Source organism: Mesocricetus auratus, unplaced genomic scaffold (assembly GCF_017639785.1).
Source record: "Mesocricetus auratus isolate SY011 unplaced genomic scaffold, BCM_Maur_2.0 Super-Scaffold_15014, whole genome shotgun sequence".
In the NCBI taxonomy this organism is placed as follows: Eukaryota; Metazoa; Chordata; class Mammalia; order Rodentia; family Cricetidae; genus Mesocricetus; species Mesocricetus auratus.
The window spans coordinates 1,995,357-2,018,681 of record NW_024429186.1 but is presented as its reverse complement, the minus strand read 5'-3'; the positions used below and the strand labels follow the sequence as shown (position 1 = coordinate 2,018,681).

Below are 23,325 nucleotides of genomic sequence, written 5' to 3'. Positions count from 1 at the left end.
GCCCGGGTACCCACAATTCAACTGGATCCCGACACTGCCTGTCTGCCGGGGAATAGCATCAGGCCCCACGGGATGAGCACTGGGCTCTATAAGGCTGCCCCAAATTTTGATGCCAATCATAACCTCCAGGTTACTTACCCGTGCTTCTAATCTAATATATCGACTATAAATTAGAGTTTCCACAACCACTCCCCGACCCCCTTTGACCCAGGAAAACACGTTTACCAGTTTATTGTAAAGAATATTTTAAAGGGCACAGAGAACAGCAAAGAAATATGGAGGATGGAGGACAAGGCTTATAAGGGTCCCAGGTACAAGAGGCCCCTTTGTAAGCAGCTGGGATGTGCTGCCCTCCGCACAGACTCACCTTCCCCAAAACCCCCTGAAAACCCTTTAGGGTTAGTTACGAAGACTTCCTTGTATAGGCATAATTGATTAATTCGTTGGCCGCTGGTGACCAGTAAGACCTTTAGAGGTAGAGATAGGGACATAGAGTCCCCCAACCCTCCGAGCAGTTGGTTGGTTCTCCTGGCTGCCAGGCCCTCCTGTGGGGGGGTTATTTGGTGACTTTCCCAATGTGACCTCATTAACATAAATTCGGGTGGGTGTGTGAAAGGGGTTAGGTTTTGAGTAAAGGAAGGCTGCCTGCCTTTCTTCCTTTGTAGTTTCTGACCTGTTCAGGCTGCTTCAGGAACCGAGAGCGAGGAAAGATTAAAGAACAGAAAGCTTAAGTGCCTACACTAAAGATGCTCTCTCTCAGTGCACTAGCCAAGCACGCACAAGTCAGCAGCCCCCCCCTCCCCATCACAACAGATCTTCCCCTTCCTCCATAGCCAAGCACACACTCTGTGATGAAGGGCTATTTTCCTAATGCGCTTGAGCCCTGGGTCCTCTCCCAACCCTGGCTTCCGATGTGATGTCTCTTCGCTGCCTCCTGGATGGGCCTCATCAGTCACTATTTTTCCTCTAAGGCCCCCTGAGCGCTTAGAGCAGGTCGTAAAACCACGAACGCGTTTTTTCCCCTAGCCTCAGCCATTTGTGCCCGGCGACCCTTCTCCTCACAAGTCACAACTGCCTTTACTCCCTGCCGCATCCCCGAGGCCACTTTTTCCAATAATACCTTCTTTAGGCTACCAGCCCCATGCCCTGCGCCCCTCAACCCCTCCTCCAGAAGCCACTGCTTGTGAAGTCTCCACCTTCCTTACTCCTTCTTCACTGAGCCTGTGGGTTCTCTCCGAGAGGAAGTCTGTTTTGTAGCCCGATCCCACATTTGTGTGTGTGTGTGTGTGTGTGTGTGTGTTTTAATTCATGTGCATCACGGTGTTTTGCCTGTATGCCTGTCTATATGAAGACGTCGGATCCCCAATTGTAAGCTCCACGTGGGTGCTGGGAGTTTGAGCCCCCGTCTCGTGGGAGAGCAGCTAGGGCTCCTAACTGTCTCTCCAGCACCCTGTTCCCACTCCCCGTTCTTGGCTAGGGCACAGGCTCTTCAGGTTGCCCCAGCTCTGTGTGTTGAAATTCTCAGGTTGTACCTCCCTCCCTCTCTTCCACCTCCCTCCCTCCCTCTCTCTCTCCTTCCCTTCCCTCTGGAGCAGAACAGAGTTTGTCTCACCTTTTTTTTTAATAAGTTTTTAAAAAGATTTATTTATTTATTTATTATGAATACAACATCCTGCCTCTATGTATGTCTGCAAGCCAGGAGAGGGCACCAGATCTCATTACGGATGGTTGTGAGCCACCGTGTGGTTGCTGGGAATTGAACTCAGGACCTCTGGAAGAGCAGTCAGTGCTCTTAACCTCCGAGCCATCTCTCCAGCCCTGTCTCACCTTTTTTAACTTGCCATTTTGCGTCCAGCAGGATGTCCTAACCCAAAAAGGACCTCATTCTTTGTCACATAAATGACTGTCAGTCCGGAGTCTTCATGCTTCTGTTTCATGGTCAATCTGTCACTGGGCGTATTTTTCCCATCGCTCGTCCTAATGCTTACTTTTACCACAGCAAGCCCCGGAATAAAAATTTCATACCCACAGCCTCAGTGTCGGTTGCTCCTTTTCCTCTTTGGGAGGGAGAGAAATAAGGGGAAGGTGCCCACGTTGGGAAGCACTAACTTGGCCCTCCTCCATAGATGGTTGTAATACACGGGCTTCTTGTGTCTTCACAGCAGGTCTCAGTAATTTACCTCCCCCTGCCTCCCCTTACTCATTGATTTCTCTGCCTTCTCTCTTCTTTATTTTTTAACAGGTTTCAAAATGGAACCTATTACAATGACATAAGATGCTACTGATGGTACATCAATCTGATCCAGCCGCTCTCCTGCCCAGTAAAGTATGGCTGCTGTGTGCACAGCCTCGTAATACATATCACTTACACGGGCATTAGAGAAAACCCTGCCCATCCATATGTATGTGCGCAGCCTGCAAAAGTTAATAACGCCATATATCACGCGCACATAGGATGTAAAGCGTACTTCAGGATGACAGCGGCTCATATAAAATGAATATTGGCTGGCGATTAGAGGAAGCCGGGGGAAAGATTTTTGTCTCTTCACATCTGTTCTCTCGAATAATAGAATTATTCGTCTTATTCAATGCATCTCATCCCAGCCTCCTTCTGCCCCCCCGTCCTTTGGTCCATATATGCCCCTCTCTCAGGCCACTTAAGTTCACAAGGATTAACAAAAGGACTGCTCTGGAGAAATGAAGGATAGCAATTACACATTGGTATTCATGTTGCGGGAGTCACACCGAACCTCCTTGGGGAGCTGGAAAATGAATATACAGCATTAATTGCCACAGACACCACGTGCATGACCTCGGTGAAACATAATAATACATCAGTCCTACGTTGCAAAAATTATTTGCCAGTAAGAGGTTTAAAAGGAATGATCACGCAATTATATTGTCATTTAGGATGACCGATATTGTTTGTTTGATTTTTTTTTTGAGAAAATCCAGGAAGACGTGCATTCTCTTAGAAATCTGGTGTTGAGGTCACAGTCGGACTGCTGACTTGCTTAGCAGTTATGGTGATATCAGCACCTTTCTCGTCTTGAAAAAAGAGAGTAAAATGCACTGATATCCATGATGGGTCTATAGAAGCATTTTTAAGGCATTTGGATATGGTCCTTTTATCCATGCAGGAGGGCAGGATATCCTTCTGTGCCTGTGCCTAATTGTAGGTAGGATCTTGTCGGCAGCAGAAATGTGTTAGCACAGGTTTCCTTTGCAAACAGCTGGCCCCATCTTTAAGAGGAGACCAACTTGCTCTCAAGCTCCCAACTTTTCTTGCTCTAGTCTTCCCAAGTCATCGAAGAACATAGAAGCTGGATTCTCTTATGTGCCTCTTATGGTTCTTTTTTTTTTTTTTTTCTGGTGGTCTTCCTGTGGTTGGATACTACATATTAGGAGTGTCACAGCAAATGCCCTGGAAGTTTGTGCCTCTGGCTCAGACTTGGTCCCATACTGCTGGATCAGCAGGGAATGTCCCCTGACTGAGCCAGGTCAGGCCATGGCTCTGCACTATGGGAGCTGTGTGTGCAGAAATGAATGATGGTTAAGCTTCTCGCCTTTTTAAAACAGGACAGAGATGAAGGAAGTCAGTGCAGGGGCCCCTGGCATTGGGGGTTTAGCTTAGAGGACAGTCTAACTAGACATTCATCTTGGCTTGTACTTAGGTAAAACAAGTGCCTGATAAATTTTAAAGCACAGTTAAAGCTCTCTCTCTTGTGCCCCCCAGTGTGTGTGTGTGTGTGTGTGTGTAAGTGTGTGTGTGTGTGTGTGTGTACACACGCGCACCTCAGGGAAGAGTGGCAGGATTTGACCTGAGTGACCCAATGGGTAGCCATTTGACCACCTTTTAAAGCAAGTCCTGACTCATTATCTTAGTGTTTAATAGTAGTTATGCTGTGATTTTCTGATTTTAATAATGCTTAAGCAACATTATTAGCCAGGTAGAAGACTGCCTTTAGTATGTTGTGCATCTTGAAACTTTAAACTTTCTATTCCCTAAATCACATTGTCCCTGAAGGTAGATGTAAAAATAAACTCTTGGAATCCTCATTACACGCCACTCTTTGCCTTGGCATCTTTATGTCTCTAAAAGTCTTTTTGTGTTTCCAGAGACCTTGAGCCTGGATTCGGTACTATTAATGCCTGACCAGGCGCCTAATTCCTTCCAACTCTTTGAATAGACGAGGTGAGGGTAGTTGGCTTCCTTTTTTTTAATTTTCTCTTCCCCTTCCCTTCTCTCATCCATCACTCTGATCTACAATTAAAGCAGGATGATGAAGAGACGGTGGTTCAGGTTAAAGAGCAAGGCCAGAGTGTGCTGGTGCTGAAGAAAGTAGCGAGCAGTGGCCCAGCCCCCACGACGACGGGGAGCGTGGAGAGCGATGCGAGGTGAGAGTCCCCCACGCTGCGCAGCGCCCAGGCACGCTCTGGGTTTCCTTCCCTTCTGCTGTTTCCCTTCCCTGCTCCCTCTCACTCACTCACTCGCTCTGCTTCTGCTGCTGCCTGCCCTACCCTCCCTCCTTCCCTCCCTCTCTCCCTCCCTCCCCCTTTTCTCTCCGCCTCTCCACCAGCGTTCTAGCTGACTGCAGAGCTCTTAGCAGCCAGATGGACTCAGCTCCCAGGGAAAGGACAAGGATGGCAAGATCTTTTAGCCTTTAGGGAGGTGGGGGGGGGATGCCTTTGTTAGGCACCGTTGTTCACAATGGGCAGCTCCCGCCTGCGGGTCTTTGACCCCCATCTGGAGAGGAAAGATTCCGAGGCGCTGCCCGGGCGCCAGCTGCCCTTGCCTACCTTCGATGTGCCTTATTTCAAATACATCGACGAAGAAGACGAGGATGATGAATGGAGCAGCCGCTCACAATCTTCCACTGAGGATGACTCAGTGGACTCTCTGCTCTCTGACAGATACGTGGTGGTGTCTGGGACCCCGGAGAAGATCTTGGAGCACCTTTTGAATGACTTGCACCTGGCAGAGGTCCAGCACAAAGAAACAGGTAAGCCAGCCGGGGTGGTGGTGGGGAGGGGGTGGGGACTGTATGCGTGGGGTCTCCTGCCTCCAAAGAAGCAGCAGCTGGTGCCACCCCCCACTGTCAGCATCCCCTAGGGGCGAGGCTCCCACTGTTTGGGAAATCAGGATGGGTTGGAAAAGCTGCGCTTTGTGTGTGGCTCTCCCCAAGCGTGCTCTGTTTGTTTCAATCCAGTAAATGGACACATGTAGTTCTGGAGCAGCCGCCTGGGAAGTGGCTTGTGGAAAGAGAATGAGGTGAAGGCAGATGTGCGTGGTTGGTCATTTTTGCCATATCTCACGTAAAGCCACTTGGCAAGAAGCCAGTATTCAATAGCTCCTGTGCTATGAAAAGCAGCCTAAGGGGGGTGGGGGGGCGCCAACAGGCTTTCACTTGGTCCCTGGGAAATGCAGAGTGAGTGGTGACAGCACCCTCCTTGCCCAATTGAAAACCATTTCTGCAGCCCCTCGGCTGCAACAGCAACTTCTGCCCCTATTCCAAGTGTTTACAAACTGCTTGCCCAGAGTGAGGATTGGAGTGTTGCGTGTGTCACAGCTTCCCTGACCGGAGATCAAAGCCTTATTGCTCAAATGTCTTGTCGTTTTTATTCAACTGAAACCAAAAGACGTTTAGCTTTTAGCTTTCTACCGGCATTTGGAAACAATGTTACTCTCTTCGATAAATGTCTTCTCACAGAAGGAGTACTGCTTGCTTCCCTTAACCAGCCTTGGTAATCTGTTTCAGCCTAGAGCAGTTAGCCCAGGGAACAGGCTTCCTGCAGTAGCCTGAAGTTTGCAACTTGATCCGATGACTGCACTACAAAGGCACCTGTGACCCCCACAGTGTGCTGTGTATTGATTGCATCCAGAAAGGCAGCTGTAGGTTGTAACTGCTTGGGTTTTACACACAGGAGAGACTGAAAAGCCAGCCCAGGAGCAAGTTCCCTAGTGTCCCAGCCGTTCTGTCGGGTCTATGAGTGGTGCTTTAGAAAGGACAGTAAGAAAAGCAATGATATATGAAATATGTGAATAGGTTTAAAAAAAAAGCTTTCATGACCCAACCTTGGATCTTACAATATCATTGCTTAATTTAAAAGTTAAATATTTATTTTGGATACAATTGGGAAAGAGTAATTCTTATTGCTTACATGCACGAAATAAGCCATTCTCAATAAAATAAAAGTATCCTAGTGACAGTCACCGGGCTAGTGTGCATATCTGAAAATTCACACTTTGTCAGTTTGAGCAACATTCCAGTGCTCTGCCTATGGATGTAACCATGAGATGAGTTCCCTTGTGCTGTTAGCCAGAGGTTTGTTGAGAAGAGAATATGGGCAAGTTGCCTGTCACAGAAAGGGCAGGACTCGTGGGGCAGGCAGGGTTCAGAGATGGAGTGTGGAATGACGTCTGCTTCTTAACATTCTAAGCACAGAAATCATTTAAGAATAATTTGTTTTGTTCACCTCCCCTCCCCCCTTTATAACATCACTCAGTCGGTATATTCCTTTCTTTTAATCTCTTGTGCTTCTGGGGATCAAACCCAGGGCCTCCTGAAAGCTAGGAAGTGCTCTGTTGCTGGCTTAGACTTGCAGCTGGTTCTCCTTACTTTTGAGAGAGATGGCCCAGGGACTCGCTCAATATTTGACACTGGAAATAACCGGTCACCTTCATGTCTCTAGTGCCAGGAGTTGCCTCCTGCTTGTAATGGAATGTGCGTGTTGTCTGTCGACATTTATTTCTGCTCTCCTCTCAGTTATACTGACATGCCACTTCAGGCAAACGCATAAAAACAAAGAGGATCGAGAACTCATCGGGTTGAACTTGGGGGCTTCAGGAAGGGGTTTGTCTGGGCCAGCCTCACCTGATATCTTGCTCGTTTGTTCAGTCTCAGTGAAGAGACGCATGGACACGAGTGCTTCTTCGGAGTTTTGCAAAGCCATTTGGAAAAAGTATATACAGTAATAACTTTTCCTCTCATCAAAGGAGAATTTTGTGAAAATGAAAAAAACCAACTTTGAGAAAGTGATGTGTGTGTGTGTGTGTGTGTGTGTGTGTGTGTGTGTGTATGAGAGACTCCTATGGGGAAGTGGTATGGCTCTCCTTGAAACTTCAGGGAGGGAACTACCACCTGGTTTTTGTTGATAAGTTCTAAAGCTATAAATATAAAATAGGTGTACTCAAATGGAAGAGAAGTGATTATGATTTGTTCTAGTTTGAATACTAAATGGATTGGATTTTTAAAGCAATGGCGGTCCCTCATCACCGACAGAGGTGAGTGACACCTAGGTCAGGTTGACGGAGACTCGTGTGTGAGAGCCTCGTAGAGGTGCAGAAGCCATATGGAAGACAGACGGAGGGAATCAGAATGGGGCCGCAATAAAAGTATACAGCGGCATTTTTTTTTACGTTGTCAAGTCTCTCTTCGTGAGATGGAGCCATATGGGACCCATGTTGCCATATGGTTGACCCTACACATGGCCCTGGTGTCCCTGAGGAGGATGGAAAGAAAGAAGTGGAGATCTCTGGAAGCCTGGGTGAGCTGTTGTGAGAGCCCTTCATCCCCATGCCCACCAGACAATGGATGCTCACACCTTTCTCACAGAAGGTGCTCACCTGTGGAAAGAGCGCGCAAGCCCCGCAGAGTGGGCTCCGGTGACCACAGGGGACAGGGAGGCTTGATTACCCACTGAGGCAGAAGAAGTAGACTGCATGGAATAGAGTAAGAACGGTGCGAAGGCTCTGAGAGGTGACTTTCATTTCTGTTGCTCCTTGAGTCAAGACCAGAACAGAAACCATCCGCGCAGTGGTCGGTCACCAAGTCATAATTTTAGAGGTGCATAAAGGCAGCCTACTGGACGACATCTCTAAGTCATTTGGTCCTCCTACAATCTCCGAGGTGATTTCGTGATTCTGCATGTCTTTCCTGTCTTGGTGACACCAGATACAGGTGCCACCCTGTGATATGTGTGCAGTGAATGAATGAACAAACGAACGCATGAGCATATTTAGTTTTTACACTTTTATCAAGGAAGAATAGAGGATGCTGGTAGGAAACAGGCAAACCTTTAAGCACCCGGGTCTTCCTTTGCAGGCAACTTTGAAGTCCTCATTAATCTATGATAAACAAACACCCTTCTGTTGAGGAATCGGTAATAGTCCACCCCTAGCAAGCAGCAGGGAGGTCCACTGAAATATAATTTTTGACATTGTTTTTTTTTTTTTCTTTTCCACACACTTCTTCATTCTTTTAGACAGGAAAAAATAAAAAGCTGAGGGTAGCCATTGGATATCTGTTTCTGATTGTGAGAAGTGATTGAAGCTGTTTTCAAAGATTTCTCTTTTCTTTCACCGGTTCAGGTTCTGACTTGAAACATTCAGGAATGTTAGAGAAAAAATCCAGCAGTTTCCACAGCTCTATCTTTCATCTGCCCAGAAATAGGACAGACATCGCCAGGCATTCCCAGGCTGGGAATTACAAAGAAAGAAAGAAAGAAAGAAGGAAGGGAGAGGATGCTGAGTGGAGGAGCAGGGGGGGAGGGCAGGGGGGAGGGCAGGTGTGAGTCCTGGCTGCCCTGATGCCCTGCTGTGCACAGGGGTGCTGCTTCTACTTAACCCTTTTCCTCCTGCAGAGGATGAATGAAGTAATTTGGGGCTGCAGGTGCTTCTGCAGAAACAAATGGCTTCTTATCCCAAGCAAGGGGAAAACCTGTCTGATGGGTGGCTTCCTATGTCCTTATATTCATTTCCTAATTCCGTATGCATCCCTCTGAACAAAGTGCACCAGTGAAAAACAGGTTCTCAGGAAAACCGGGCAAGCTGACAGGAAAGGAGGAAGCCTACCTTTCTTGTCATTAGACCTGACCTGGTTTCTTTAAGCTATAGCTGCTCCCCCTCCCCGCTCACCCCCCCCTTTAGTTTCACAAGGCTGTCATTCTGTGTAGTCTGTTAATGCACCTCTGTATAGACGTGTCTCTACAGCCTGCCTCCGTCCTCATACATGCCTCCATGCTGGTGGTTGATTGGCTTTAAACCCGTGAGTGAGGAAGCCCGTCCCTTCCTGTTCCTCGGAGGCTATACCTGCTCTGTAGCTGGCCTGTGCTTGCCTTTGGGGAGGGTGGGTAGAGCCTGAGGGTTCTTGGTGTTGAGCCTAGAGCAGTGGTTCTCAGCCTTTCAATTGAGCCCCCTGTGGGGCGGAATGACCCTTTCACAGGGGTCACCTAAGACTTTTGGAAAGCACAGATATTTACATTGTGATTCCTAACAGTAGCAAAATTAGTTACAAAGTAGCTTTTGTGGTTGGGGGTCACCACAACCTGAGGCACTGTATTAAAGGGTTGCAGCAAGGGGCAGGTTGGGAACTGCTGGTCTAGAGACTTTGTTGAGCACAGCACCATAAAACCCTGACTAAGTGAGGGCAAGGGCAGAGCCCTTGTTTTCTGTTAAATTCTTGTCTCCTTCCCTGCCAGGAGCCAGCTCATAGTAACCTTGAAATGTGATTGTTTTTAAAAAGAGGAATATATAAAGAATGCTGGTTGAAAAAATAGAAAAAAATTTTTGGAACTCCTTCCTTGCTGAGTTTGCCTTCCCTGCCCAGGTCACTATGCCAACAATAAGCCTAGCATCGACCCTGTTACAGCTGAGCCTTTTGAGGGTGGATAGAGACGTTGTTTTAGATACTGCAAGTCTTTCTATGATTTTCACATAATTGTTCTGTGCATGAACTACTTTGCACGCACTAAGACTGAATGCTGGACGTTTCGTACAAACTAGCCAAGCACACGCCACCGCTAAGCCTCCTCCACCAAATCTCTTTGCAATGTCGTGTGACCCACTGACCGATGTAGTTCTGTCTGTAGCTGTACATGCACCCCAGCGAAGGGTGCTCAGTTAGTGCTCAGACATTGTGACCCCCTTGGGGATTTTGTCTCACCTAGGCCTTATATCTCGACAGGTCCCCAGGGTATGGTAATATGTGGCTAGGTTTGCAGGCCTCTAAAGTAGGATGCTGGCTGTGCCTGTCCCACTGCTATGATTCTGAGAGCCTTCCAAAGAGCTGTCGTGGGTCTTAAAACACTTGCCTGTAAGAGCAAAGGCCATCATTCCCCTTTTGTTAGCGTCTCTTTGGCTTCCTCTCTCCAGGGCTCCATGTCTAGCCTCAGAACCACTGGCCTCTACCTCCTCGGGCCTTTGCAGTCTGACATGGTCCGGGTTAACAGTTTAAGCTGCACTGCTAGGCCTTCCGTTGAGCAGTTCTGAGAAAGGGTCGTACTCGGAGGGGAAAACTGGACTCACAGCCACTTGGTTTCCACTCTTGGGACGATAAGGAAGTGATGAGAGAGCGTGAGTGATGATGGAGGTTTCTGTCCTGCCTGGTCCCACCCCCAGCTTTGTCCCAAATAAACACACAGACGCTGTATTCATTACAAAGCTGTTTGCCCGATGGCTAGGGCTTCTTACTGGCCAGCTCTCTCTTAATTATTCACCCACAGCTAGTAATCTATGTATTTCTACGTGGCCTTATCTTACCAGAGAATGCCTGGCGTTTCCTATCTTCCCAGTCTCTACATGGCATCTCTTCCTGTCTGCCTCTCTCCCCCAACTCTCCTCATCTCATAGCCTCGCCTGTACTTCCCGCCTGGCTACTGGGAAATCAGTGTTTTAGTCATCAGCCAACAAGAGAAACATATATACAGAAGGGCATCCCCTGTCGAGCAAACAAAATCCATTTGGATTTTTACAAAAGTCCTTACACAACAAAGACCTCTGCGCTGTTCTTAGGCTTCGTAAGCTGGGACTGCTTGCCTCTGTGGAAAATTGTGTTTTAAGACAGGTGAACACCCTTCAGTATAGTAGAAACTGTGCTAAAATGAGCTTTTAAAGCCTTGAGTCCAAGATAATAAATCAGCTGGAGACGTGGAAGAGACCATAAATGAGATGAGCCCTGTAGTGTCATGTGCCGCCAAACGCCTTTCCTTAAAGGGCTCTCTTCTTCATTTCCAAAATATACCAAAGAACCATAAAATCCTAGATCTAAGTGGAGTCCCAGGATGTAAGTAGGCATCCTCCAGAATTGTCTGGAGATTGGAAGTGAGGTTATCTCGTGCTGCTGATAATGCTGCTGTGTTTCTAGAGCCTTGTAGAACAGAATGTCGATGAGTGTGGTCCTTGAAATCCAGGACTCAACGGGCCATATGTGGTGGGGATTTACTAGTGTTTGTGTATATAGCCATTGCCGCGAAACTTAAAGTTCCTTTGAGAAATTATACTATAGCAATATGTCTAGCAGGTAGCTCTGATTTATGAGCTGCTGGCAAAATCCATTTGCAGAGTTTTACCACCAAGCCATTTTAGGATCTTTAGAAACAGTCTATTGCAGGAGAGGAGCTACAGCCCCCAACCCCAATGAAATACACTACACTTCATCTTTACACTAGATACCCTGCTGCGTGCTCTCGAGTTTTAACTTTACACATTACTTCCGTGTTCTTAAAAATGCATCTTTCACTGTACAGCCTCTACACGCATGTGAATTAGTGCCTTTGAAATTTTAATTCTTTTGTTCTCTGTATAAATATCAGTATAAATAAAACAGCAGGCACCATTTTATTAGTAAGTGCTATGGACACAACTGAAAACAAAACAGGCTTACCTTCTAGTGGAGTGAAACAAAGAGTAAACAAAATGAGGAAAATACTGCATCTTAAATGGTGAAAGATGGGTAATTGGTATTGTTGCAGATGGCAGCTTTGATAACTGTAATCCACATCTTCCAAAGCAAGTACATTGTAAGTGCGTTAGTAGACTCAAAGATCTTAAAAATCAGCGCGAAAGTTTGGAACCCAACAAAATAGACTTAATTGAAGTAACAAGGAAATCTGATGTGTGTTTATTTAGACTAGGCGTTACTGCTACGTAGCTGCTCCGAAAGCTAAGGAATCTGCCTGCCTGGAAACATTTAGCAAGGCTGTCACCTTCAACCCTCTGAAACTGGGAAAGTAGCTTTTGCCACGGCAGAGAGCAAGGATGCCATTCCAGGCCTTTTTCAGGCTACGGAACTGTCATTTTTAAGTGTTGGGCTCTTTGCTTGTATGTAAACTAGCAGAAATAAAGTCAAGGAAAAGCTAAACTCATCATTAGCCCATGTCCCAGGTGCCTCAGAAGATGAAGAGCACCAGTGACCAGTCAAGTCTTGTTTTCACACAAAGGGCCAAGATGTGGCCCAGCTACGCACAGTGATAGCAAAAATGCCCCCAACGGTATCAGAGAAGTCAGAGCAATTGGGCTCCCATTAAGATGTGGCTTTCGTTCTGCTCTGGGCTGCTGTACTGCCCTTCTCTGTTTGGTTTGTTTGGGTGAGGCTGTTTTTGATGTTGTATTTAGGTTTTTTTTTGCAATTCCTTTAGCTTCTCTCCTAACTGCTAATAATACAGAGAATGCATTTGTCAAGCATAATTGAAGCATTGGGAGACTTTATAAATTCACGTTAACTAAGTGGTGAGATAATTAGAACTGAGTAGAAGTAATTCTTCTCAGTTGCCTCATATTAAACACACACACACACACACACACACACACACACACACACACACACGAGAGAGAGAGAGAGAGAGAGAGAGAGAGAGAGAGAGAGAGAGAGAGAGAGACCTTAGACCACATGAAGCCTGAGGTCCCTGCAGACCTGAAATCCAGGGTTCAAAGGTCACTCAAAATGACAATTCATTTATCCAAACCTTGCCTCATTAGGCGGGTCCTTGTGCAGAATAATCGTCCTCGTTTAATGGACTTCGATGTTGAGGTAGAAGTTAATTAAATTGTGCCAGTGATTGAGTGCACGTTTCAATCTAGAAATGAGCCCAGATGTACTCCTAGCTTTATTCCAAAGACCACTCTTGTTAGAAACTGGAATCATGGGTGAATGGCATCTCTGAAGTGAACACAGCTCAACTTGGCCTTACTTACACTCACTTGAGAGAAACCTCCTCCCCAGCGCACACATGACCTGTCTGTCTTCCAGGTATGAGAAGGATGGCCATCAGGGCAGCTAACTGAGAATGTTTAAGGAAGAGAGAAGGAGAAGGGGGAGGAGAGAGGAAGGGAGGGAGGGACGGACAGACAGACCAGCCTAGACCTGGACTCTCAGATGAGACATGGGGTACACCATTTCTTTCCTGTGGACATCGTCTGGTATGTCCGTCGTCTGGGTCAGTCAGTCCACTCACAACACCTTTGAGCGTGCAGTTATGTATGGTGACAAGGGAACTGATCCTTTTGCAGGGCCCGTAGGTTGAGGGTTAATTAATTTCCTGTTGGTAGTGAAGCCAGATGAAGTGAAGTGAGTCTGACTGGTCACAGCATCCTTAACACACACTGACTGGTGGTAGAAATGTGGGCGTGTCCATGACGGTGTAACACGTGGGACAAGGGCTTACTGGGGCAGCACATCTGATACAGAGTACCTATTTCCATGGGCTTGGATCATTGGGATGCTTTTGTCTTGTCCTTGAGACGGGGCCTCATGTCCCTCAGGCTGGCCTCACAGCCCCAGGATAACCTTGAACTTCTGATCCTCCCGGCTGTGCCTCTTGAGCGTTGGGAGAACAGGCGTGTGCGCCATGCTGGTCTTATGTGTAGTACTGGGGATTTGAACCTGTAGCTGCGTGTGTGAGACTCAGCTGCACTCCACCAGCTGAGCTATGACCCTAACCTGCAGGATGCTTGTTTTCTGGAAACGTTCTCGTGTTTATTTCACATCTGAGCTATAGTTTGTATCTGAATTATATTTTTAATATTACGAATGGCATCATCAGAGCTAATGCAAGCTGTTACAAGTTCTTTTCAATGGAAGGTAACTTGGGCAGTGATTAGCCAGTGGTATCAGTGAACTACATAGAGAAAGCATTTCACTAGACCTTTTAAGTAGCGTGTATATGAGTTTGTATATTGGCAAAGCAGGAACTAAAACATTCAGTCATTTAAAATGACCATGCAGACAACTTCTGTTCATTTTCCATCAGAGGTTCATTGGGGAAATAATATCCTCAGTGAAGTTCCTTGTTTTTCGATAACTGTGGTTTTTGGTTTGCCTAGAGCAGTAGTTCTCAGCCTGTGGGCTGCAACACCTTTGGGGATTGGTTGACACTTCCACAGGGGCTTGCCTAAGACAATGGGGAAACACAGATATTTACATTATGATTCATAACAGTAGCAGAGTTACGGTTATGGAGTAGTGAAAATAATTTTTTGGTGGGGGTCATCACAGCATGAGGAACTATATTAAAGGGTCGCAGTGTGAGGAAGGTTGAGAACCTCTGTTCTGGAGAAAAACTCTGCCTTCATATCTTATAGTTTATTATTATTTTCTCAGTAAGTCCTGGATATTATATTGGCATATTTAATGCTGCCTTTTACTAGAAACACATGGGCGTTTGCCTGAGTCTGGCTGTTTCCGTATTCATTTTTTTTTCAAGACAGGGTTTCTCTGTATTGTCTTGGAGGCTGTCCTGGAACTTGCTCTATAGACCAGGCTGGCCTCGAACTCACAGAGATCCGCCTGCCTCTGCCTCCCGAGTGCTGGGATTAAAGGCGTGTGCCACCAATGCCCTGGTCCGTATTCATTTGTATGTGAGATATTTGTCAGGCCTTGTGAAGATACTGGAATTCATGAGCCCAGACATTGTCCGTAGTGAGCTTGATGCCCCCTCTTACATTCCTGGTAACAGCAGCAACTGCAGTTATTTGGAAGATTAGGGTGTGCCTCTGTGGTAGCATGCTTGCCGAAGCATATATAACCCCGTTCCTCAAAAACCTGAAAATATGTTAATGTCAAAGATTGGAAAAACAAAAACTGTTGTCTGTCTCTTTCTGTGTCTTACCCTGAACTAGAGATGTGTGCTGTCCTTTGTACAAGTGATGGATTTAGAGATTATCAGTTTATTTGTCTGAATCTCAAAATGCTTGAGACATCTTCAAGTAAAATTCGTCGTCTTACCAGAAGGGAAAGGAAACAGTCTCTCCGTCCCTGTTTCTCTGTCCCTGTCTCTATGTGTCTCTCTGTGTTTCTGTCTTTGTTTCTCTGTGTCTCTCTGTCCCTGTCTGTGTCTCTCTATCTCTCTCTCTCTGTCCCTGTCTCTTCTCTGTGTTTTTATGTCTCTGTCTTTCTCTGTCTCTCTGTCTCTGTGTTTCTATGTCTCTGTCTCTCTCTTTGTCTCTGTGTCTCGGTCTGGTCTCTCTGTCTCCATGTCTTCTGTCTGTCTCTCTCAGTCTCTTTCTGGGTCTCTGTCTATCTCTGTCTCTATCCCTCTCAGTCTCTCTCTGTCCCTGTCTGTATCTCTGTTTCTGTCTCTGTCTCTGTCTCTATTTGTCTCTCTGTGTCTGCACCTTTCTGTCTCCATGTCTCTCTGACCCTATCTCTCTGTCTCTGTGTCTCTATGTCTTTGTCTCTCTGTCTCTGTGTTTCTGTCTTTGTCTCTCTGTGTCTCTATGTCTCTGTCTGTCCCTATCTCTGTCTGTCCCTGTCTCCATGTTTTTCTGTCTCTGTCTCTCTGTCCCTGTCTCTGACTCTCCGTCTCTGTCTGTCTGTCCCTGTCCTCCCCCCCCCCCCCCGGGTGTGTGGAAGGTGCTCTCAGTCTTGTCAGTGTGAAGGATTGTTAGCTGATGTCACTTCTTTGATTATAATCACTGCATGTTAATCCCTCACAGCATGTTTCAATCAAATTGTAGCTTCATTTAAAGGATACAATGTCACGGAACTGCTGTAGCTGACAAGTCTAGAAGGAGAAGTCTTTGTACGGGGAGAATTTTTTCCCCTCACTCTTCCCGCAATTCATCTTTTCCTCATTGCTCCATTGGTCCAGCTCATTTCACCCTTCCTTTACACTCTCACTACCCTGCCTTTCTGCCCTCGGGCTTCCTTGGCTGACAACTGAAACCAGCCTTTGATTCTGTTGATTTCAGTTCCTGCTGGGCTGCCACTCCTTCCCCCAAATCTTGGAAATAAATATGGAATTAGTCACGATTGTCAAATAAGGATGGACAGTGTGAAAAACAGAACCAAAAATTTCCAGAATATCCTGCCATCATCAGAAAAGTGGCAGAGCATAATTTTCAGAGAAGTTCCTTCTTCCACTCCAGGCCTGGTGGTCTTGCCTCTACAAAGCCTGTTGGCGAGCCTCAACTTTTAAGGGAGCACCACTCAGCATGAACACGATCATGCCAGTTAAAGTAGTGTGTCTAGATGGGTGTTTGTGCCCGAGCGCCCAGCCCAAAGGGGGACATAGCTTAGATCAATGACTGTGTGAGTGAGTCTCTGCTGTCTGTGTGTGAGTCTCTGCTGTGTGTGTGTGTGTATGTCTGTGTGTGAGCCTCTGCTGTGTGTGTATGTCTGTGTGTGAGCCTCTGCTGTGTGTGTATGTCTATGTGTGAGCCTCTGCTGTGTGTGTCTGTGTGTGAGCCTCTGCTGTGTGTGTCTGTGTGTGAGCCTCTGCTGTCTGTGTGTGAGCTTCTGATATCTTCTGCGTAGGCCTCTGCTGTCTCTGTGTGTGAGCCTCTGCTGTCTCTGTGTGTGAGCCTCTGCTGTCTATGTGTGTGAGCCTCTGCTGTCCTCTCTGTGTCCAGTCAGCACACTCTATGCCTGCTATGAAGAAAGGTCACTTGGCGCATCAGGCCAAGGTAGTTTTCTCCTGCATTTTATTCTGGTCTTTCTTGATATCCCACACTGTGCTGTTGGGAAAAATAGAAGCACGGGCAAATGACTCAGCAACAGAAGGCGTAGGAAGAACGCCCGAGTCCCGTCTCCAGCACAGAGAACAAACCGAAAACCTGATGATCATCTCATCCTAAATTGGGCTCCTTTTCCTCATAACAGTGCACCTAAACTATGAAGTCTCACCTGAGCTTGGTGGCTTTGCATGCCGGTTTCCATGCCAACTAATAACTCCAGAACACGGATTCTGTTGGTGTTGGTTGGCATGGTGCATACACCTCGGAACTCTGACAAGGTACACCTACTGTTTAAGAGTCTTCTCCGTATGTGTGTGGGGGGGGGGGGGTGGCCCAGCGACTTCTCAAATCGCACGGTGCTGTGGTCAGCCAGGACAGATTCAGAACACCAACGGCTGCTGACATGTTCCCTTCTTGTTTGGCTGAGACTCCTAAGAACCGGATCACATGTGCGATCTTGTCCTGGGGCCTCTGAGGACTTGTGGTATCAACGCATTACTTGTGATTAGACATGGCTGTGTGCTGTAAGGAAACTCTCGGGCGGTTGAAATGTGGCGCGGATTTCTCTCTCTTTCCTGTGTAAGCAGCTGTGGAGAAATGTGTTGCCATTGCTGCCCAGGCCACTCTTCCTTCCAGGTGGCCGTCCCAGCGCACCCCAATAGGGCACGGATTCCAAAGGCGGGGTGAATGCTAGCATGCATGCCTGTCACTGCAACCCCAAGAGTGGAGGCCCGAGCACCCCTGTGTATCACACAGCCTTGGTCTTGTTCCCGTTGGCCAGAACGGAGTCTCAGTCAGGGCCCCGTACATCCCTCTGCAGGTGAAGCTGGAAATCACACTGCTTTATTTCGTTTTTAGTATCTGGGGAGCAAGGTGCCCTGGGGAAAAGGTTGATTCTTAGAGAAGGATGAAATGGCTTGTAACTTTATACATGGAAGTGTGTGTGTGTGTGTGTGTGTGTGTGTGTGTGTGTGTGTGTGTGTGGAGAGAGAGAGGTTTATCTCCTCCTCCATCTTTCTCTCCCTCCCTCCCTCTCTCTCCCTTCTTCCATCCTCCCTCCAGGAGGTGTTTTTTTGTTTGTTTTTTTAACAGAGTCACCCTAGCCTTGTACTTGACAGTCTTCCTACCTTAGCAGCTAAAGTGGTAGCATCCTGGGATTCTGGGATCATCAGAGTGTGCCACCACACACAATTGTTAGGTGACACAGGGAACTTGAGGCCACGGCTACACATTTCTCTCTGTTTATCTGTCTGTCTGTGTCTCTCTCTCTTTTAAAGAAACACAAACATATTGTGATTTCAAGCATTTCAAAGGCCTGCACGTAGTTTAGAGTAGCTTGGGCCCTTTCAGTCACTTCAGCAGTGAACATTTACACACAGCCCCATCCTCTTAGTCTAGATGCCTACTTAGCTGCTACGCACCTTCTCCATGTCTGATAACGGGGATACAGGCCGTTGGATTCATATTTGAGAATTCTACATCTTTCACTCCAAAAAAATGTATTTTTCATTAATGAAATTAGACGGACAGACGGAGATGATGGGCTCACGCCTTTAATCCCAGCACTCGGGAGGCAGAGGCAGGCGGGTCTCTGTGAGTTCGAGGCCGGCCTGGTCTACAACGCAAGTTCCAGGACAGTCAAGGCTAACACAGAGAAACTCTGACTCAAAAAAAAAAAAAAAAGAAAGAAAGAAAAGAAAGGTAGGAAGGAAGAGAGAGAGAGAGAGAGAGAGAACAAGAAAGAAAGAGAGAAAGAAAGAAAGGTATTTCATTGTCAGTGGCTTGAATGTTAGCAGTGGCACAAATAAAATTTATGGAAGTAACTTTTAATGCACAATTTTATTATCTTGTGACATTTTAGGAAAGGCATTGAGGTCTGTCCTCGGTCACAGAGTTCTCAAACCCATGCAATGTCCTGCATGATGGGAGTGACAAGAGCAACTTTTCAGTATTTGGTTTTAGTTGCTGTTTCCTAACTGGAGAAATCGTGAGGCCCTTTGGATCTGCAGAGCAGTCAAGACTGACTCTTGTATGCTAGCAAGGTGACCGGTAGTCGAATCCCAAAGTAACTAACTTCAGGATAGAGGCTGTTGGTTAGAAAGACTAAGACCTCACTGGACCAATAGGGTTTTAGTCCTACCACCTTCAAGCCTGGAGCTAGAAATCAATTACCAGTGTCCCATGATTTATCCAATCACGCCTATATAATGACACCTCCCTAGAGCCCTAGGTCACAGGATGGGATGTGGGGAGCTTCCAGGTTGTTGAACATGTCTGAGTGCTGAGAAGGTGGGGACCTCTTGCACAGGGACACTGCTTTGAGACCCGGTCCTGTTTAATCCTTCACTCAGGAGGCCGCTCATCCCCCATCTGTTGTTCCAGCCTCTGTAAAGAGCCAGGAAGTGGATCCCCGAGTTGTACCAGGGGAACAAATGATCAAACATGAAGAGGTATTTGAGGTATTTTACAACTAACTAGCAGGAAGTACAGGCAACAACCTGGGATTTGCGATTAGCGTCTGGAAAAAAGAGCACACTTGTAGGATTGAGCTCTTAACCCGAACTGACTCTGAGCGCTGATTGTGAGAGCATTGAATTGCAGGGTGCCAAGCTGGTGTACCAAGAGGAGAAAAAAACCTATTTTATTCTTTAAAGAATTATTGTGTGTGTGTGTGTGTGTGTGTGTGTGTGTGTGTGTGTGTGTGTGTGTGTGTGTGAAAAGCATGTATGCCATGGTGTGTGGTAGATTTCAAACTTTGGAAAGAGGCTGGTCACACCAGGCAGGACCTGAACTGACCCAACTATTAGACTGATTATTAACGGCTTGAAATAGCCGTGTTTCAGGCTTCTAATTTAAACATTATGTTTAAAGTAAACTTTTCTCTGTTTTCTGAAGCTACAGCATGTTTACTTGGTAGGCACTTAGGAACACAGCTTGCATCTTTGTGTGATGTTAGTCATAACCAGCCAGCAGTCAGTAGCTCAGTGAGGTCAACGGACGTCAGACCTAGTGAGTCTCGGAACCAGGATGCTGTCTTTTATCGGTAGTTGCTGACAAATCGGTGTGAAAGGTCTTGCACCCGTGGCGGTTTCCACAACCCGCTCTGTGCTGTTAAGTGAAATCATGTTGCGTTGAGATCATGAAGATATTTTTCCTCCTGGCTCATGAGAGAGCAACTGCTGTCTCTAATCAGTGAGACCTGCAGCTGGATCACAGTCTCTTCCCAATTCTGTTTCTCCCTTCTTCTCCCCCCTTTTCCGACCACTGCCCACATATGAAAGTCTACCCTGCTTGACTCTAGACCACATCTTGTATTTTCCTTGGGCATGTGGGAGAATTCAGTCCAGCCTTAGGGTTCCTTGCGTATGGCTCCCATTACCGTAGCCTGTATATTGGTCTTTGATAACTTTGCCTAATAGCTTTCAGTCTGACTACCCTAGGAAATCCAAATGCCACCGTTTGTAGAGGAAAACTCAGCTCCCTCCCCTCACTCTTCCCTCTCCACCAGGACAGTCCTGATGTGGCTGGATCAATCCTGCGGAAACTTCCTTGTAACCCCTCGCCTCAAAAGTCTCCATTTATTCCCTGTTCCCTTATGGAAGGAGCCCCAGGATCCCTAGCCAACTCTCAGAGGCCCACCAGGAATCAGCCCCGACCTACTTTCCTAGGCTTACTCTGAATTAGACCGTAACTGGCTTTCTGTTACTATTCACTACTATGCTGTGGGTGCTTACAAACCCCCATGTCCACAGAGTGCTGTATGTATGTATGTATGTATGTATGTATGTATGTATGTATGTATGTATATCCCAGGCCGGCCTCAACAATCACATCTCTCCTCCTGTTTTCAAGTCCTGGGATCACAGGCACGCACCACCACAATGGGCCCCTATGCATTCATGACATTTTCCGAGCCTCCCAGGCCGGTTGGAAAGCACACACAGGAGGCACAGATTCCAGATACTGAAGACAGCTAATTGGTCTGGAGCAGCAGCTACAGCGAGGGCTCTTACACCCCACTTATCAGCGGGTACCCCGTGCACGTTCTTCCATTGTGTGGCAGTCTAGAGAGGGAAGGGAGTGTCGGGGCCGTGGGGGAGGGAGAGAGACTCTGTGTGCTTTGCTTTGCCGCACTCCTTTCAAAAACACTCCTAAAGGTAGTGTGTGGGTTTGAACTAAGAACAGAAAAGCATTTATATTCAAGCCATTCCTTCCCAGAGGAAATAAAGATGGGATTCCTTAACAGTTTTACAACTTTGAAAATAAACTTCAAGTTAAGTTACAACTTCGAATAAGAAAATTATTTGAAAACCATACCCAAGCCCTGTCTGTAAAGTCTCTGTCTTTCAAAGGGGTGGCTTTTAAGGTTTGCTATAGAAACATCATTAAATAAGTCTCTCTCTCTCTCTCTCTGTCTCTGTCTCTGTCTCTCTGTGTGTGTGTGTGTGTGTGTGTGTGTGTGTGTGTGTGTGTGTGTACCACATACCTAAAATCAAAACTTGGAGGAAATTATAAAAGTAAGCAGGAATTGAATAAATTTTAAAGCTGCTGAAGAGCTGTATTTGAAATCACCTGCATCCTTTCCAGAAATGTTAATAAACACTAGGAGAGTCCTTGGCTGTAATGGCATCATAGCACCCATGGTTCAAACTCAGAACGTGATTATTTTTTGTAGACAGCTTAGTCAAATTATGACATGTATTTTGGCAGTACCTCTAAATAATAATAATAACAACAATAATAATGGTAGGCTGTAACATTCCAGGACCGTAAAGAAACAGGGTCTTTCAAATACAAAGCTTTCCTTGGCTCCTGGAAACCAAGGGTCGTAGGATGTCTTTCAGGAGGGTGTGCTTCAGATCCCAGTGTCCCTGAAGTAGAGGCTTGGGTGGAGCAGAAGTTCTCCCAGAGCGCCGAGGAAGGTGAGCCAGTCGGAACGTTGGGTATCCCCGTTACCATTCCTGAATGACGCGGCTGCTGCCATTTGCCTTCCGTTGGCTGGCTACCTTTCCCTTCAGACGACTGAGGAGTTCTGTAACGGCTCCTAAGGAGCCCTGGACTCCTGATGCTAGTGTTTGGGGTGGTTCCGGGTTTTATATATACATATTTTTTTTTCACACGCCAAACGGAAGCTTACCCCTTTGGGTAACACTTAGATCCGTTCCATTAACCAAGTTACATTCACATGATGGCCTCATGAAAAGACTCTTACCAAACCTCTTACTGTCCCACCCTGATGCAACCATGAGGAGACTCAAAAGAGATTTCTTTTGCCAAAGTAAACTGGCCGCAGTAAACATGAAAAGGGGGAACTGTTCTCATTGAAACACAGAAGAAAATTTACCGATGTGAAATGAACCCAAACTAGACAATTGATTCCATATGCCTTGGTATATTAATTTTAATTGAACATTTTTTTTCATACAGCATGTCTTGATTATGTTTTTCTTCTCCCCCAGTTCTTCCACAACTCCCTACCCACCCAACTTTGTGTTCTTTTTCTCTCTCAAAACACATACACGCACACACACACACACACACACACACACACACACACAGATAAATCAAACAAGCAAAAGACCAGTCAGAGACAAAAAATTGTCAAAAAAAGAAAGAAAAAAGGCAAAATGAAACAAAAAAGAGCCCACAAAAAATACCATTGAGTTTGTTTTGTGTTGGTCACCTACTCCCGAGCATAGGGCTTACCCTGAAGTTTTTGGTTTCTCTACCCAGCAAAACTCCATGGGAGAGTCCTCCCTTTGCCATCTGGTATCAATTGCAAATGGCTTCTTGTTTAGAGACAGGACCCCAAGTCCAGGTCCCTTCCTCAGAGCCGTGAGACCCTGTTTGGCTTGAGCCTTTGCGCTCTCTGTGCATTCCTATGTGTGTCTGTCCTGTTGTGTCCTAAGGACACCGTTTCCTTGGAGTCATGAAGGCAGGGTTAAGTCATCCATCACGCTGGCTCTTACAGTCTCTCTGCAGCTTCTTCCAGGTAGCCCACCGAGCCTTGAGGAGAAGGGTCTGGTAGAAATGTCCGGTCTAGGAACGGGAGCGCTCTGAAGTTCTCTGCACATTGTCTAGTTGTGAGTCATCGTCGCGTTAATTTCTACCTACTGCAAGAAGAAGTTTCTCTGATGAAGACTGAGCGAGTCACTAACCTATGGGTAGACAGCAGTATGTCATTAGGCGTCATTTTAATTGTCACAGTCTATTCCTTCAGCAGAATAACAGTACTAGCTTCTCGCCTAGGTCCAGACTCTTGGCCCCCTTGTCAGTGTCAGCTCTGGGGTTCTTTCGTTTGTTGGTCTGTTTTATTTGGGGGAGGGTAGTTTTTGTTGGGGTTGTTTAGGGTTTTTTGTTTTGTTTTTGGAGACAGGACCTCACTATATAGCCATAACTTTCCTGGAACTCCCTATGTAGACCAATCTGGCCTCAAACTCGTGTAGGGGAGATCTCACATGCCCGAGGCACTGACCATACCCTTTTGGGGCGTGGACACAGGTATGTGGAAAAGGCGAGGGATAAAGGGGAAGAAAGGAAGGAAAGCTCTCTCTCTGTCTTGGATCCCGGCTTAAGTTCAGAGACCGTAGAGA

At 46.6% G+C, this 23,325-nt stretch overlaps 1 protein-coding gene across 1 annotated transcript in view; it reads left to right on the top strand.

Annotated features, from left to right (window-relative positions):
* Positions 1-23,325, top strand: part of Rapgef5 (Rap guanine nucleotide exchange factor 5) — a 225,919-nt gene that overhangs the window by 148,735 nt on the left and 53,859 nt on the right. Inside the window, 2 exon segments of the mRNA XM_040742315.1 lie at positions 4,280-4,398; positions 4,915-5,003. Coding sequence (XP_040598249.1) covers positions 4,280-4,398; positions 4,915-5,003 — 208 coding nt within the window.